General features: G+C 37.2%; 1 protein-coding gene across 1 annotated transcript in view; it reads left to right on the top strand.

Moving 5' to 3' along the window:
* The first annotated feature begins 3,114 nt into the window (after nt 1-3,114).
* LOC127799135 (E3 ubiquitin-protein ligase UPL2-like) overlaps nt 3,115-18,436 on the top strand; it is a 19,142-nt gene continuing 3,820 nt past the window's right edge. Inside the window, exons 1-10 of the mRNA XM_052332882.1 lie at nt 3,115-3,279; nt 3,431-3,555; nt 7,008-7,103; nt 7,180-7,386; nt 7,655-14,177; nt 14,359-15,431; nt 15,517-15,816; nt 15,890-16,094; nt 17,191-17,468; nt 17,561-17,859. Of these exons, the coding sequence (XP_052188842.1) occupies nt 3,460-3,555; nt 7,008-7,103; nt 7,180-7,386; nt 7,655-14,177; nt 14,359-15,431; nt 15,517-15,816; nt 15,890-16,094; nt 17,191-17,468; nt 17,561-17,859 (9,077 nt within the window). The 5' untranslated portion in view covers nt 3,115-3,279; nt 3,431-3,459. The remainder of the gene's footprint in view (nt 3,280-3,430; nt 3,556-7,007; nt 7,104-7,179; nt 7,387-7,654; nt 14,178-14,358; nt 15,432-15,516; nt 15,817-15,889; nt 16,095-17,190; nt 17,469-17,560; nt 17,860-18,436) is intronic.

The raw sequence follows: 18,436 nt of genomic DNA, 5'->3' as shown, positions 1-18,436 counted from the left end.
TTTTTGCCAAATGTCATCGACCTTTGCATGGGTTGTAACATGAAGTCTATTAGCATCTAATTTATGTTATTATCCAATTTGCAGTCTATTAACATGAATTATTTGCATATGGGCACAGAGCAGCCATGCTATTATCCACTTTGCAGCCCAACAAGTCTAATTGAACTGTTGAGACTTAGGCCTTAGGCTCTATTGGGACTTTGATATCAAAGTAATTAGATTAAATTTTTTTACATTACATTAAATATCTTACAATATAAATACACATAGGGGTTGTATTTCATCACAAGTTTTGTTCAGCATCACAACACTTACAAAGAGGTATGTTTGAACCATGAGTTTGTAATTACACTTTTCCTTGAAACATACTTTGTGTGTGTGTGTGTTTTGTTATTTCACTGGATTCAATGTTCTTCCTTCAATATCATGTTTGATTAAATTGAGTTAAACTTTAATTATATTTATTTATTTAACCAAATATATTTAAGTTAACTAATACACACACACACACACACAAAAAACTTGAAATTCAATTCAAACTTTTATTAAATTCACTTTAATTGAATATAATTAAAACAAAATTAAAATTTAACTCAACAGAAATTGAAACTCAATGCGAAATAAGCCATGTTCAGTAGAAACAACAAAGTGCATGAACATTCAAAAATACCTTAAGAATTCCATCCAGAAGTAGAGAATAAAATTTACAGTAACATCATACAATGAATAGAGAAGAAGATTAATAGAAAATAGAAGAAGATTGCAGTGGAGGTGACGATTAACAACAAATAAAAGAAAAGATAAGAAAATAAAATGAAGAAGATTTACCTTCTTGTGCTATTTTCGTGGAAGGATGAAGATGAAAGGAAGATGAACAGTCTTCCTTTGCAACTTTCGCGGAAGGGTGAAGATGAATAGTGAACAACAATTGAAAATAAAATAAAAGAAGACAACATAAAGGACGTTTCAAGGTGAGCTTTTATGCATTGTTAGAATTATAATTTAAGTTTATCTGTAAGATGTCAGATAAAATTATTTAAAGAGAGGGCCAGATAAATTTATTTGTAAAAAATAAGATAAGAGGTCAAATAATAGCTTTCTCAATAATGGTCAGATAATTTTAACAAATACGTTATAAATAATTGAAGTCCGGAATGCTTCCCATATCTTGATTTTTTATCTCTTATCTTAGTTAACAAATGCCCCCTAAATGAAAAATAAATTTTATTTCTTAAATAATTCAGATTTGTTCTTATTTTTTTTTTGAGACATAATTTTCACGAAAAATATTATTTTTTGAAAGAGCACAAAAATTATGATCTCGATGCTCTAGAAAACATTTTAAAGTTTTCAACTTTAATTTTATATTTAAAAATATCTTAATATTTTATTCTTACTTGTTGTATTTTCCAATAACTATAGAAGAAGTATAATTATTTTTCATATATTTCTTTATTTTGTGTATGGAAAATGGGTAGTGTAACAAAATGAACGGGACATAATAGTAAAGAAAGTTACGTAATTTTCGTTATCTTTCGATGTTTGAGAATAATAATAAATTAGCGTAATGTAATTTTATTTTACTTAAATGGAGAGTGGAATGTGATGTAATAATAAAAAAAATAAAGTTATAATTATACTATTTCACTTTTTTAAAATAAATAAACAAGTAGAAATACCTGAATTTAACTTAAATATTACCTAGCAAAAAAAAAACCCATAAATTTAACTAGAAGGGTAGCTTGTATTATATGCATGCAAGTAAAAATGAAAAATTATAAGTGAAGGCTCGAGGTGATACTTAATTTTATTTTATACAAATTTAAATGAAAATGAGCATTTGTACAATATACATGCAAATTCAAACTTATTTTTTTTATCTATTATATCAGGGACATTATAGAGTAAATCTAATATTTTTTTAAAGCCTTAAACAAAATAATAGATATATAATGAATGTAACATAATAAAAATAATTATAAATATTTTTCCTTTCATTTCTTTTAACTCAAGCTTGGGGTGCTTGGGAAATTTGGTGTAAAATGGTATCATATACCCTCATTTTCTTTTATATTTCGTTAATAACCCTTCAAAATAAGAAAAAAAAAAACGTCTTTTTTCTTTTTTTAGTTCATCCATTTCCTTCTACATCTTCTTTTATATTTTTTCGTGTAAACATAAACCCGAGATTTGATTTAAGTAAAGTGATTTAACTTAATATCAAACTTATATTTGAATCAATATTAATTGGAGAAAATTTAGAGCTCAAACTAGAACTAAATAATAAAAAAAATCAATTATTTTAATTTAAATTAATTATTGAATTTATCTAAATGTATTATACTATTGCCAATTTCAAATTTAACAATTTACCTAAGCATATGAGCACCCCGACTACTAAATTTAATTTTTGAGTTTCATTGCTTAGGCATTTCTTTTAATTTAGGTAAATTGAACAGATCAAATGTTAAATAAAGTTTAATTCAATAAGTAATTATTAAATTGTCAACCTTGTTAATAAGGAATTATTAAATTTAAGAAATATAAAAATAACTTTAGAGAATATTTATCTATTCGCATAATCTCCTCTTATAATAAGAATAATTATTTTTTTTCTCATTTGATCTTTCTATAATTCAATTTATTTTTTAATTTCATTATTAACTAACTCTTGCTTTATCTTGGCATTTTGTTATCTCTTTCATTATTTTTATTTTTTTATTTTTATCTTTCTTCATTAAAAAAATAAAAAACTAATTACATATAATATTAGAAATAATGAATGATGTTAGGGTTAAATCAGTATTGGTAATCATAACAAGGGAAAAGGGTTCGGAAAGGGTAAAATTATCATTTATTTTATTTGTTTAACAATACTAGAGGTTATTATAAATTTTTTAAAATAAAAGGGTGGTTTCTTAAATTTAGTCGCACCCCAGGGGATATTTGTGCAATTTTACATTATTTAATTTAGGGTGTAAAAGAGATAAGACTCATAAACACAGGGTCATTGGCGCAAATAAAACGCAGGGAAGTGAATGTTTGACAATAAAAGGGGGGCTAAAGTGCAACACCGCCATTTCATTTTAGATCCTAGACTGGGACGAAGTGACTGTGTGTCAGCTGTATATAAAAATTTCCCCTTCTCCGTTTCAAGGGTTAACCAAAATACACACACAATTTGGGTTCCTCTCTCTCTTCTCTCTTCTCTCTCCTTAATATCTCTTCGCGAATCGGTTCTCTATCTCTCTCTGTATATGCGAAGACTTGGATGTGGATGTATGTCGATTTGTATTTAGATACGTGTGTACATCTGATCTCGTTGTCGTTCAATGTTCAATCGAAGCCCTGATTTTTGATTTCTTTAGTTATCTGTTTGATTACTTTTGTTTGTTCAATCTAAGATTCTGATTTTCGATCATCGGTGCAGTTTACAGGAGTAGATAAAGTAGAGGCGAGATGGCGACCATAAGGTCGAGCTTGCCGTCAAGGCTGCGGCAACTGTTATCCACCGAAGGAGCTATCGGTCCGTCTGTTAAACTCGATTCGGAGCCTGTGAGTTCTTCGATAACTCTAAATGTATTTTTACGGTTAAGTATGCACTCAAGATTTGTGTACTCAATTGTATCTGGATTTTAGGTATTACTGCTGGTTAGGGTTCCATTCCAATTAGTAGTTAATTATTATTATTATTATTTTTATTTGGGTTTTATTGGCATTCATGTCATTCCTCACAGAATCAGATTAAATGAGAATGGGTTTTGGGCAGGAATATGATTACTGATAAAGGGTAAAGTTGGGTAGGGCCTGAAGTAGCATTAGGGCTGTAAGTGAGCCGAGCTGAATAGTTGGTTATCAGGTTTTGCTTTGGTAGATTTATTGATATTCAAAATGTGCTTATTTTTTTGAGCCAATATTAAAATAACTGTATGCCCTGGATTATATTGTACGTATTGAATGGGTTTGAGCTGAATCCTTAAGGCTAACCTGCCTCAAGATATATTAGTACTTGGCTTATCTGCCTAGTGAGGGGATCAAACAACCAATGATGAGCTAAACAAGGGACCCGACTATAGTAGCTTGGTTTGTTTACAGTCCTGGTCTGGTTTGATCCATTCAACTCAGAACTTAAAGGTTCACTGTAATGGTTCATGCATTTGGATCAGTTAGCAAAACGCCAGTTGAGCATTGACAACGCCTTCAATATGGGTGGCCAGATTCTTTGAACTCCCACAGTCCTCTGTAGTCTTTACATTGATTGTGGTTGAATGTTTTGAATTCCAACAATAAATGTGGCCGAATGTTTTGAATTCTAATAATATGTGATTTGTTATTTTATTGAATTCTAACAATAAATGTTGTGGGCTGAAGAATTTTGGTAGTTTTGAATCCAATACAGCAAACATTTATTAATTTAATGCCTTTGGTGTTATTGGCATCTTTTGTTTTTTGACAAACTTATGGATAATAGCCTCAAAGCTGACCCACTCATTGATATGCTTCCGTGAGTGTGTGCATGTGTGCATGTTTAAATTTTGACCTCGTAGCAATTGTATAATCATGGGCAACACCTCTGTTCATTTGATGCCTAGTTTGACTCTATTAATCATTGCCATAGTAGCAATAGATCTATGCCTTCTGTTTTATTTTATATTTCTTATTTAGTTATTTGGGGTTTTGGTTTATGGTTTTGGAAGCATGTGTATACTCGGTTTGTCTATATAAAGTAGGAAATGGTTGTTCCAATTGTCATTATTTTTGTGTCAATCCCATGCCAGCTATAATTGTTTACTCTTCACCAGAGTTCAACACACATTTGAGCTGGAATATGTAGATAGATAGAGGGTATACTTTTGCAGTTGAGGTATCTTGATTCAAAATGAGGAAATAGAAATGCAGGGATAATTGATATTGAATGCTTTTTTATTTTATTTTATCTTTTAAGGTGCAATTTTTAATTATGAGACCTTTAGATGTAAGGACACTAGGAATTTCAACCCTTAAAAACCTTGTCTTGATTTAATTTTCAGAACCTGACCTTCTGTGAAGTATCCATCTCATCATGAGTTGCATGATTGTCCAACCTGTTCTCTTCAAGTAGCCAGTGAAACTAAACACATCATGTCTCCATTGAAAATTTTTCGAAGGTTGTTTGTAAAGCATCCATTTTATTTATCCTTTCAAGAACCAATTTAGCTAGAATTTGGAAAATAATTGCTTGATGTTGCTGCATTTAAAAAAAACAAGATTACTAATCAAGTATGCAATGTATCATGAGGTGAATGTGAATCTGTGAACTTTCTAGAGGAATTGGATTTGCATTAGAAGTTAACAAATTTGGGTAATAATATATGCTAGCTAACAGGATTTACTAAACATAAAATCTAACAATTTCCAGATATATAGCATCTTTTTTACTACTTGTGGCCAAGAATAATGTGAAGGTGATCAGTTGTTTGATGTCTTTGTGGGAAGAATAGTCACACTACTAAAAATATGAAATTATGAAAAATATGTAAAATTACCATTCTCTGCTGAAAATTGAAAACCATTATGTGAAAGATTCTTCCTCCAGCTTCATGGTATTTTTCTCTTGATTCAATTGTGATCATAAAATCTTTTGGATGCATGAGGTATTTGTCACGACCCTAGGGTTATAATTGTAATTGATTGGCATTTATCTTATATGAGCCATTGGGGGCTAACTAAAAAGGGTTAGGCGGTTAGGTATGTTAGTTGGGTGGTTGAATTAGCTGAGGAAGTGTACTAGATGCTCTATATAAAGACCTACACAGCAGTAAGGAAGTATCATCAGAGAATAATGACAAGTCCTTTTCTTTCAATCCTCTCTCTCTCTCTCTCTCCCTCTAATTCTGTTCTCTCTTTTTCCCTTAATCTGTTCTCTCTCTCTCCCTCTAGTTCTGTTCTTCTTCTAAATTCCTATTCAAACCCTAGGACACCCTAGGGTCTTGACAGTATTCTCCCTGTACTCTCTGCCTCAGCTTGCAATTCACAAAAATTGAAATAAAATAAATCTCTTCAAGATTTTTACTTTCTTCCTTTTATTTTTTATAAGCCAAGTTTTTAAATATTTTATTGGGCTCTATCATTAATACCTAGACCTTGTGCTTGAACTTGCTAACTTTTATCAGCCATTGCCGTGTTGCTGACCAATTCTTATAGCTTCTCTTGTCCTCATTCAGTCCTGCCTAGTTACCACTCCCAATGCATATTTGAATTGCATTATGTCTCAATGTCTGTTCTTCTCTTTTGCTACTGTGCAATTTAATCCTTCTCTTGTGCATGCTGCCTATCTATTGAGGTATTTTTTCTCTGGTTTTACCTTTCAAATTCACCTTTGTGCTCATAGATAGAAAATCCACATGGTTTTTATCTAAATACATAACTACAAGCTTGGCTACTTTTTATCATTTAAATATTTGTTTAATGATTGACAATTACTACCTCATATGGCGAAACTGCTGGAAAAAAGTCATGGTTGCGGAATTAGAAATAACCTGCTCATGTAAACATCAAACAATTTGGAACACACTATTGAAAATGGTTGAGTAGGTTTAACTTATTCAGTGAACTCTATCACTACTCAAAAGAATGATTTAGGTGTGGTTATTGTGCTGGTATGGCCACCTATTGAGTTGTGAGTGTTCAACATCCTTAGGAGAATGGTTGGCGCTGTACAGATTGTTTACCATAGTGCTTATGGTTATGGATGCTAGTGGCCTGGTTATAAAATAGTGTATATGGCGAATGGTCTCTCCCTCCCTCAAAAGAAAACCAAAAAACAACAAAAAAAGAATGAAGAAAGAATTTTGACCATCTATCAGTCCTATGACTAAGCTAGTATGAAGGCGAAAAGCAACCCCCCCCCCCCCCCCAAAAAAAAAAAAAAAAAAAAAAAAATCTAAAATTCACTGATGGTTGCATTTTTTTTTTTTTTGAGTCCTTGTTTCCTTTATGTATTATTTGACAGTGTGTTTTAATTGCAGCCTCCTAAAATAAAGGCATTCATAGACAAGGTGATTCAGAGTCCATTGCAGGATATAGCAATACCTCTTTCTGGATTCCGTTGGGAGTATGGCAAGGTTGAAAATTTTCCTTCCTCTGCTTATTTTTGATTATCCAGTTTGGTTGTTCACTCATTCGGTGAATGGATTTCAGGGAAATTTTCATCACTGGAGGCCACTGTTTCTGCATTTTGAGACGTACTTTAAGACATATTTGTCATGCAGGAGTGACCTCCTTTTGACAGATAATACTCCAGAAGATGATTGTCCATTTCCAAAACAAGCTGTTTTACAAATTTTGCGAGTGATGCAAATTATTTTGGAGAACTGTCATAACAAGAGTTCATTTAGTGGTCTAGAGGTAAGTTGTGTATGTCTAGGCTGCAACTATTTCTAGCTTATAGAATGGCATTGAATGTGAAACTAACCTGTATATTTCTGATTTTTAGTTCACATAACTTGTGAGATTTTTTTTTATTGATAAGTAAAGCAGTTGTATTAACAAAGACACCCAAAGGTGGCAAACCTGTAAAAAATTTTGGAACATAACTTTTGATATCTTTTAGTGTCCTAATTCAGTAGTAGTTCACTGTTTTCTAGCTAAAAAATGTCTTCTTGTTTCTTTTCAGCATTTCAATCTCCTCCTAGCATCAACAGACCCTGATATTTTAATAGCTACCTTGGAGACTCTTGCCGCGTTGGTGAAAATAAATCCCTCCAAACTACATGCAAGTGGAAAATTGGTTGGATGTGGCTCAGTGAATGGCTGTCTCCTGTCATTAGCGCAGGGATGGGGAAGCAAAGAAGAGGGATTGGGTTTGCATACTTGCGTTCTGGTAAATGAAAGGACCCAGGAAGAAGGGCTGTCCTTGTTTCCATCTGAGGTGCACAATGATTATGACAAGTCCCAGCACCGTTTAGGATCAACCCTTTATTTTGAGTTCCATGGTGCCAACTCTCAGAGCACAGGGGAAGATAGCATAGGTTCAAAGTCTTCAGGTGGAGGTGTTATTCACATCCCAGATCTCCATTTGAGGAAGGAGGATGATCTGTCACTAATGAAGCAGTGTGTTGAGGAGTACAATGTGCCTCCCGAGCACAGGTTCTCCTTGCTTACCAGAATCAGATATGCTCATGCCTTCCGATCTTCTAGAATATGCAGGCTGTACAGTAGGGTCTGTCTTCTTGCATTCATCGTGCTTGTCCAATCTAGTGATGCTCATGATGAATTGGTCTCCTTTTTTGCTAATGAGCCAGAGTATACAAATGAACTAATCAGGATTGTGAGGTCAGAAGAAACTGTTCCTGGAACCATTAGAACACTTGCAATGCATGCCTTGGGGGCTCAATTAGGTGCATATTCATCATCTCATGAACGGGCAAGGATTCTGAGTGGATCAAGCATCAGTTTTGCAGGAGGGAACCGCATGATTCTCCTTAATGTTCTCCAGAGGGCAATTTTTTCACTGAATAATTCTAATGATCCATCATCAATTTCATTTGTTGAGGCACTACTACAGTTCTACTTGCTCCATGTTATATCTTCTTCGACATCTGGGAGTGTTGTTAGGGGCTCAGGAATGGTTCCAACATTCTTGCCTCTTTTAGAGGATTCTGACCCCATGCATATCCATCTTGTTTGTCTTGCTGTGAAGACCCTTCAAAAGCTCATGGACTACAGTAATACAGCTGTAACACTTTTTAAAGATTTGGGGGGAGTGGAGCTTTTGACCCATCGGCTCCAGATAGAAGTAAATAGGGTCATTGATTTTACTGGAGCAAATGATAGCTCAATGATTATCGGGGAAGGCATGAAGTACAATGATGATCAATTCTACATCCAAAAGAGACTAATTAGGGTTTTGTTGAAAGCAATTGGATCTGCTACTTATGCTCTGGCAAACCCTGCAAGATCCCCAAATTCTCATGATGCTTTGTTGCCCGACACTCTATTGTTGATATTCAGAAATGTGGATAAATTTGGAGGTGATGTTTATTCCTCAGCTGTGACTGTGATGAGTGAAATTATTCACAAAGACCCTACTTGCTTTACTGCCTTGCATGAATTGGGTCTTCCAGAGGCATTTTTAGATTCTGTAGTAACTGGGATTCTCCCTTCTCCAAAGGCTCTCACGTGTGTTCCTAATGGTCTTGGTGCTATTTGTTTAAATGCCAAAGGCTTGGAAGCAGTGAAAGAAACTAAAGCACTACGATTCCTCGTTGATATCTTCACTTCAAAGGAATATGTGGTAGCAATGAATGAAGGCATTGTCCCTTTGGCAAATGCTGTTGAGGAGCTTCTGCGACATGTTTCTTCTTTGAGAAGCACTGGTGTTGATTTAATCATTGAAATTGTTAATACAATTGCTACCATTGGAGACAATAGCATAGGATCACCAGGAAAGGTCAGCAAGAGTTCTGCAATGGAAACAGATGCTGAGGACAAGGAAAATGAAGCTCCTTGCTGCCTGGTTAGTACAATAGATGCTACTACAGAAGGCATAAGTGACGAGCAGTTTATTCAACTATCCATCTTCCATGTAATGGTTTTGGTCCGAAGGACAATGGAAAATGCTGAAACATGTAGATTATTTGTGGAGAAGTCAGGAATTGAAGCTTTACTGAAACTTCTATTGCAGCCAAGTATTGTGCAGTCATCTGAAGGAATGTCTATTGCTCTACATAGCACTTCCGTTTTCAAGGGTTTCACTCAACATCATTCTGTTCCTTTGGCACGTGCTTTCTGTTCCTCTCTTAGAGATCATCTGAGTAAAGCATTGACTGGATTTAGTGTGGCTTCGGGATCGTTTCTGCTAGACCCAGGAATGCCTCCAGATAGTGAAATCTTTTCTTCACTCTTCCTGGTTGAATTCCTTTTATTTCTTACTGCCTCAAAAGACAACCGCTGGGTAGCTGCATTGCTTACTGAATTTGGAAATGACAGCAAGGATGTATTGGAAGATATTGGACGTGTACAACGTGAAGTTCTATGGCAGATTGCTCTATTGGAAGATGCTAAGCTTGAGATGGAGGATAATGGTTCTGGTTCCACTGCTGAGTCACGGCATTCAGAGTCGGGTACAAATGAAACTGAAGAGCAAAGATTCAACTCCTTTCGGCAGTTTCTTGATCCATTTATGAGAAGAAGGATGTCAGGATGGAGTTTTGAGTCCCAATTTTTTGACCTTATAAACTTGTATCGTGATCTTAGTCGTGCTTCTGGTCTTCAACAAAGACTCAGTATTGATGGTCCGACAAACCTGCGTCTTGGAGCCAATAATCAACCTCATGCATCATCTGGGTCTTCTGATGGTGTCGGGACCAGTCTTGGAAAGGAAGATGACAAGCGGAGATCCTATTATTCTTCTTGTTGCGACATGGTGAAGTCACTTTCTTTTCATATTACCCATTTGTTTCTGGAGTTGGGAAAAGCACTCTTGCATCCCTCTCGTCGTCGGGATGATGCGTTAAATTTGTCACCTCCAAGTTCAGTGGTTTCTAGCTTTGCAACCATCACACTTGACCACATGAATTTTGGAGGTCATGTGAATTCTTCTGGTTCAGAAGCATCTTTTTCTACAAAATGCCGTTACTTTGGGAAGGTTATTGATTTCATTGATGTCATTCTACTAGACAAGCCAGATTCATGCAATCCTGTTTTGGTGAAGTGTTTCTACGAGAGTGGAATTATTCAGTCAGTTTTGACTACATTTGAAGCTACCAGCCAGTTGCTTTTTGCAGTAAATAGAGCTCCTGCTTCTCCCATGGAGACCGATGATGGGATTTTAAAGCAGGATACAAAGGAAGAGATAGACAATGCTTGGATCTATGGTCCCTTAGCCAGCTACTGTAAACTAATGGACCACCTTGTGACTTCATCTTTCATTTTGTCTCCTTTAAGTAAGCACTTGCTCACACTACCTCCGGGAAATGGGGATACTGAGTTTCCGCGTGATGCTGAGACTTTTGTGAGGGTCCTCCAGTCCATGGTGCTTAAAGCAGTGCTGCCTGTTTGGACTCACCCTCAGTTTACTGATTGCAGCTATGATTTCATTTCAACAGTTATTTCTATAATTCGGCATATTTATTCTGGTGTTGAAGTGAAAAACATTTCTAGCAGTGGCATGGCTCGCACTGTTGGGCCTCCTCCCAATGAATCAACTATTGCAACAATTGTGGAGATGGGATTTCCTAGGTCCAGAGCAGAAGAAGCTTTGAGGCAGGTTGGTTCAAATAGTGTGGAGCTGGCTATGGAATGGTTATTCTCACATCCGGAGGAAATCCAAGAAGACGATGAACTCGCCCGTGCACTAGCCATGTCACTTGGAAACTCTGGGCCGGAAACTAAAGATGTTTCACATGAAAATAATCAGCATATGGACGATTTGGTCCAAACCCCTCCTGTTGAAGACTTGTTATCTACATGTACAAAGCTTTTAAAAATGAAAGAGTCTCTAGCGTTTCCAGTTCGAGACCTTCTTGTTATGATTTCCTCCCAAAATGATGGTCAATATCGGTTAAATGTCATTTCTTATATTGTAGACCAGGTGAAGCTTTGCAATTCTGAGGTTGGAAATGGTACAATGCTAAATGCTCTATTCCATGTTCTAGCATTAATTTTTCATGAAGATGCATTGGCCCGAGAAGTTGGCTCAAAGACTGGTCTGGTGAAGATTGCCTCAGATTTACTCTCAAATTGGGCTTCTAGTTCAGTTGATTCTGCAAAATCTGAAGTTCCAAAGTGGGTGACAGCAGCTTTTCTTGCTATTGACCGGCTGTCGCAAGTGGATCAAAAGCTGAATGCTGAGGTTGCAGAGCTGTTAAAAAAGGATGATGTTGATGGCCATCAAACATCTATAGTAATTGATGAAGATAAGCAGAACAAGTTACATTCAGCATTGGGATTGTCTCCAATGAATATAAGTATACAGGAAAAGAAGAGACTTATTGAGATTGCTTGTGTTTGTATCAAGAAACAGCTTCCATCTGAAACAATGCATGCTGTTTTGCAGTTATGTTCTACTCTGAGCAGAACTCATTCTGTTGCTGTTAGTTTTCTTGAGGCTGGAGGTTTGCCTTCGCTGCTGTTCTTGCCAACAAGTTGCCTGTTTGTTGGTTTTGATAGTATTGCTGCGACTATAATCCGTCATATCCTGGAAGATCCCCAGACTCTTCAGCAAGCAATGGAATCTGAAATAAGACACAGTGTTGTGACTGCTGCTAATCGACAATCCAATGGAAGACTTACTCCCCGCAATTTTCTTATGAATTTGACTTCAGTTGTAGCACGAGATCCGGTGATATTTATGCAGGCTGCTCGTTCTGTGTGCCAAGTTGAGATGGTGGGTGAAAGGCCATATATTGTTCTGCTTAAAGACCGTGATAAGGATAAATCCAAAGATAAAGAAAAAGAGAAGGATAAAGCTGTGGACAGAGACAAAGCACAGGCTGGTGATGGGAATGGGAACAACAAACTTTCTGATGCAAGTTCAAAGAATGTGAAAGCTCATCGGAAGCCCCCACAGAATTTTGTCAATGTGATTGAGCTTCTGTTGGATTCAGTAATAATGTTTGTACCTCAATTGAAAGATGATTCTTTGACCAGGGATACCTCATCACTATTGGACATGGACATAGATACGACTGGAGACAAGGGGAAAGGGAAGGCTGTTGTTTCTGTATCCGAAGAGGATGGGACTAATAACCAGGAAGATTCTGCAGCATTGGCCAAGATTGTATTCATTTTGAAGCTTTTGACTGAGATTCTCTTGATGTATTCTTCATCTATTCATATTCTCTTGCGAAGAGATGCTGAAGCTAGTAGTTTGAGGTGTCCTCAACGTGCTTCTACTGGCCATGGCTCTGGTGGAATGTTCCATCATATTCTTCACAAGTTTCTTCCCTGTCCTAGAAGTTCAAAGAAGGAAAAGAAAACAGACATTGACTGGAAGCACAAACTAGCTAGCCGGTCAAGCCAGTTTCTGGTGGCATCTTGTGTTCGATCCACAGAGGCAAGGAAGAGAATTTTCTGGGAGATCAGTAATGTCTTTAATGATTTTGTGGATTCATCTGCTGGTTTCAAGCCACCGGGCAGTGATATTCCTGCTTTAATTGATCTGCTGAATGATGTAATTGCTGCCCGTACTCCCACAGGTTCATATATTACTGCAGAAGCTTCTGCTACTTTTATAGATGTTGGTCTGGTGACATCATTGACGCGTACTCTCCAAGTGTTAGACCTGGATCAAGCTGAATCTGCTAAAGTTGTTACAGGACTTGTAAAAGTACTTGAGGTAGTGACAAAGGAACATATACATGCTGCTAACATGATTGCTAGCAAGTCTGAAAATTCAAGAAAACCCCTTGATCCAGCTCAACTAGGTGGAACTGATAATAGCGGTGTTATATCCCAGTCCATGGAAACTAATGCTCAAAATAACCAGAGTTCTGTGGCATCTGACCGCATCGAGTCTTTTGATGCTGTACAGACCTATGGTGCATCTGAGGCCGTTACTGATGATATGGAACATGACCAAGATCTAGGAGGCTTTGCTCCTGCAACTGAAGATGATTATATGCATGAAACTCCTGAAAACGTGCGGGGTTCCGAAAATAGCCTTGATGCTGTGAGTATAAGATTTGAAATCCAAGCACATGATCAAGAGAATCCTGTTGATGAGGATGATGATGAGATGTCAGGGGATGATGGAGATGATCTTGATGAAGATGAAGATGAGGATGAGGATGATGAGGAACCTAATGATCTGGAAGAAGATGAGGCCCATCACCTGCCACATCCTGATACTGATCAAGAGGACCATGAAATTGATGAGGATGATTTTGATGAGGAGGTGATGGACGAAGAGGATGAAGAGGACGAGGATGATGAGGATGGAGTCATACTTAGGCTGGAGGAAGGAATCAATGGGATAAATGTTTTTGATCATATCGACGTTTTTGGTAGAGATCATAGCTTTGCCAATGAAACTCTTCATCTGATGCCTGTTGAAGTCATTGGACCTAGACACCAAGGGCGCACCACATCAATTTACAATCTCCTGGGGAGAACTGGTGACACTGCTTCCCCATCACAACATCCACTTCTGGTGGAACCTTCTTCGTCGCTACACACTGCTTCTCTCAGGACATCAGGTAACTCTTCTTGCTGGAACCTTCATTTTTTATTATTTAACTTATCTTTTTCTTTCTTTTTTTTTGTGGGGGGGGGGAGGGCTGCATGATCTTTATTTTCTATTTTCAAATCATAAAAGATCTTGTTTTACAGATTCTAACTCTCTCTCTCTCTCCATTTTTTGTTTTTTGGTTTATTCAGAGAGCACAAACGAAGTCAGTTATTCTGATAGGAACACAGAGAGCACCTCTTCGCGTCTAGATGCTATTTTCCGGTCATTGAGGAATGGACGTCATGGACACCGATTTAACTTGTGGACGGACAGTAACCATCAAACTGGTGGATCAAATTCATCTGCAGTTTCCCCTGGGCTTGAAGATCTGCTTGTTTCGCATTTGAGACGGCCAGCTGCAGAAAAACCCTCTGATCAGAACTCAGCTCCAGTGGAACCTCAAAGTAAGAGTGAGGTTGGTCAATTACAAGAATCTGCAGGGATGACCCCTGAAACACCTGCTGAGAACCATGGCAATGTTCAAAGCAATTATGTGCCTCCACCCTCTTCTGTAGCAACAGATGGCTCCGGTGACACTGATGTGAGGCCCACAGCAAATGAATCCTTGCAGGGGATAGATGCAACAAGTACACACACACAATCTGTTGAAATGCAATTTGAAAACAATGATGCTGCTGTGCGGGATGTTGAAGCAGTGAGCCAGGAAAGTGGTGGAAGTGGTGCAACTTTGGGGGAGAGCCTTCGGAGTCTGGATGTTGAAATTGGAAGTGCTGATGGTCATGATGATGGTGGAGAAAGACAAGGTTCTTCTGACACCCGAGTAAGGAGAGCAAATGTGTCATTTGGTAATTCTGCACAAGCAAACAGCAGAGACATAACACTTCATAGTGTAACAGAAGTCTCTGAAAATCCTAGCCAAGAAGCAGATCAGAATGGTCAGGCAGAGGTCCAGCAGACAAACGGTGATGCTGATTCAGGGTCAATTGACCCTGCATTCTTAGATGCACTCCCTGAAGAGTTGCGCGCTGAAGTTCTTTCTGCTCAACAAGGTCAAGCATCACAGCCTGCAAATGCTGAACAACCAAGCACTGGAGACATTGATCCAGAATTTCTAGCAGCTCTCCCACCTGACATCAGAGAAGAGGTTCTTGCACAACAGCAAGCACAAAGACTACATCAATCACATGAACTAGAAGGTCAACCTGTTGAGATGGACACTGTCTCAATAATTGCAACATTTCCTTCAGATTTGCGAGAAGAGGTACTTATCCATTGACAAGCATTTCTTGTGGTTTGCAATATTCCTGATTATTTACTTGGATTTCCCTTTTTGTGCTTATCCTTAGGTTCTCTTGACATCTTCTCATGATATTCTTGCCAATCTCACACCTGCTCTTGTTGCGGAGGCTAACATGTTGCGTGAAAGGTTTGCGAACCGTTATAACCGGGCACTCTTTGGAATGTATCCCAGAAACCGTAGAGGTGAGTCTTCTCGTAGGAGTGAAGGTGTGGGTTCTAGCATCGATAGAACTGGTGGAATTGTTGCTCGTAGGTCTATGGGAAGTAAGCCAGTTGAAGCTGAAGGAGCTCCTTTAGTTGACACAGAAGCTCTGAAAGCAATGGTTAGACTGCTTCGTGTTGTCCAGGTATTCACATGGTGTGATTGATTCCCTTTTATATTATACTGTTCCTTGTGATTTATATATTGTTATCATGCAGCCGCTTTACAAAGGTCAGCTGCAGAGGCTTCTCTTGAACTTGTGTGCACATAATGAGACCAGAATTGCACTGGTGGAAATTTTGATGGACTTGTTGATGCTTGATGTTAGGAAGCCTGCTAATCATATGATTGCTTCTGAGCCATCTTACAGGTTGTATGCTTGCCAGAGTCATGTGATGTATTCCCGGCCTCAAGCTTTTGATGGTAATTCCTCAACTTCTCTCCCTTATTAAATGCAGTTGTGTTCACTTAGTCCTTTTTTCAGATTTCTAAAATTTTAGTTAAAGCTTGATTAACACTAAAAAATAAAAAGAAGAAATGAGAGAAGAAAACTTCTTTGTTGCTACTCTGATTATTTGAATTAATGGAAAATAAATAGGCTTATAAGGTACAGGGGAGGGTCTTGGCATGTTTTAGTTTTTATTGTTTCTTTCATTCTATGGCCAAAACTGACCACAGGTGATTGTGGAAGAGTTATGAGATGCAATAAAAGTGCAACACCCAGAGCCTGGCCCTGCATTGGATCTGTGGATTGTGAAATTGTTAAAAATCAGACTTTTTTTTTCATTATTTTGTTGGTTGCATTCTCTTGCAAAAGATTGTAATAGTGTTTATGTAAGAAAAACTTTGCTGGAGCTTATATTTCAAGCAGTTTTTAAGTATTTTGACATCTTTTTAAATTATAAATGAAGTTATTCGTAATAAGATTGGGTTAGCCCCTATTGAAGATAAAGTGCATGAAACTCGGTTAAGATGGTTTGCTCATTTGAGAAGAAAGCTAATAGAAGGCTCCTATGAGGAGAGTGGATGGCATGGAACAAGTATCTCGCAAGAGGTAGGGGAAAACCTAGGAAAACTTGGTGGGAGTTAAGTATGATATGAGTTGTAAGGGCATTATAGAAAAAGCCAAATAGATTGGGAGCTAGAAATCGTGTAGCCAATCCCGCATGGTGTGATAAAAGGGTTGATTGGTGGTGGTTAACATTTTTTTAACTGAGCATTCAAATATTTGAATCCCATTCCCTTTTCTACTTTTTCTTAAAATTAAGCTTTGAAGGAATACTAGTTCATGAAGTCCATTGGTTTAAATTATGGCTGTTGCTTTTCAGATATAGTTTATTTGATCCGTTTTTTGTTTATTTATTTTAATAAGTGATATTTGAAGTCAAGTTTGAACTAGTACTTTGTTTTGATACCTGTTGATTTAAACTGTTTTCTTTTTTTCTGGTACCAGTTTCACATACCTTGTTCTATTCTTTTGCTTTTTGATATGTCATGTATTTTTATTCTCACTATATAGGTGTTCCTCCTTTGGTGTCTCGGCGTGTTCTTGAAACCCTGACATACTTGGCTCGAAATCACCCTTATGTGGCAAAGATTTTGCTTCAGTTTAAGCTGCCTCAGCTACCCCAACAAGAATCAGAAAATTGTGATAAGGCACGTGGCAAAGCTGTGATGATTGTTGAAGAGGATGTTATGGCAGGAAAGAACCAACAGGAAGGATACTTTTCTATTGCATTGCTTTTGAGACTTTTGAAGCAGCCCCTTTATTTGAGAAGTATAGCACATCTTGAACAGGTAATCATATTCAAGAAGTTGGATATTCTTGTTATTATTAATTCTCAGGTATACTAACCTGGTTTTCTGTCCACATTGGCTTCTTATTGCAGCTACTAAATTTATTGGAGGTGATAATTGATAATGCTGAAATAAAGTCTAAATTATCTAATGAATCTGGGGTGCCTGCCATGGAACAAACATCTGGTCCTCAGATATCCACATCAGATGCTGAGATACACAGAGGCTCTAGCGTTGTAGCTTCTGGCTCTGACCTTAAATCTAGGAAGCCTGATGACTCCTCCAAACCCTCTTCTTCTGGAGCAGATGCAGAATTTGATACTCAAACTGTGCTGCATAATCTCCCACAAGCAGAACTTCGACTTCTATGCTCACTGCTTGCACGAGAAGGGTATGATAGACTATGTAGCCATGTTCTTTTTCTGCAGTTGTGCATCTCTAACCTAGTAGTACAAGGACATAAATCTGTTTATGCTAGTCATTATTCAAATATAGCTAGTTAGCTTCAAGTCAAGACATGCTGAGGTGCTAATGCTTTCATTAGAGCACTAAGCACAAGTCACAAACCTGAGTTAGTGCACATGGTGACAAATGAAAGCCAGGTTTGCCTTGTTCATGTGCAGAACAAGTTTTCCTGTTTTTATTTCCAATCAGAATACATTCTTTGCTACATTACTGGAGCATTATTATGATTATGGAGATTGGGTCTGTGTTCTGACATGAAGAAGGAAATGCATAGAGTTTTTTTGCTGTGCCGTAACTCATAGTGGCCATCTTTTGCTTATTTGACTATCATTACTACTCTGATGTTGTTACATGTGCAATTGGAGCTGTCCTTAGGTTTGAATCCCAAGAATTTTGTTTATTATACCCATGTTATTCTCCCCACCCCCCACCCTGCAAAAAAAAAAAAAAAAAAAAAAAAAAAAAAAAAATTCTACCTGGCCATTTGTGTGAGGTTTCTTTCC

Source organism: Diospyros lotus, chromosome 4 (genome assembly GCF_014633365.1).
Source record: "Diospyros lotus cultivar Yz01 chromosome 4, ASM1463336v1, whole genome shotgun sequence".
NCBI lineage: Eukaryota > Viridiplantae > Streptophyta > Magnoliopsida > Ericales > Ebenaceae > Diospyros > Diospyros lotus.
The sequence above is the reverse complement of the archived record's forward strand: the minus strand, read 5'-3'. Positions and strand labels throughout refer to the sequence as shown.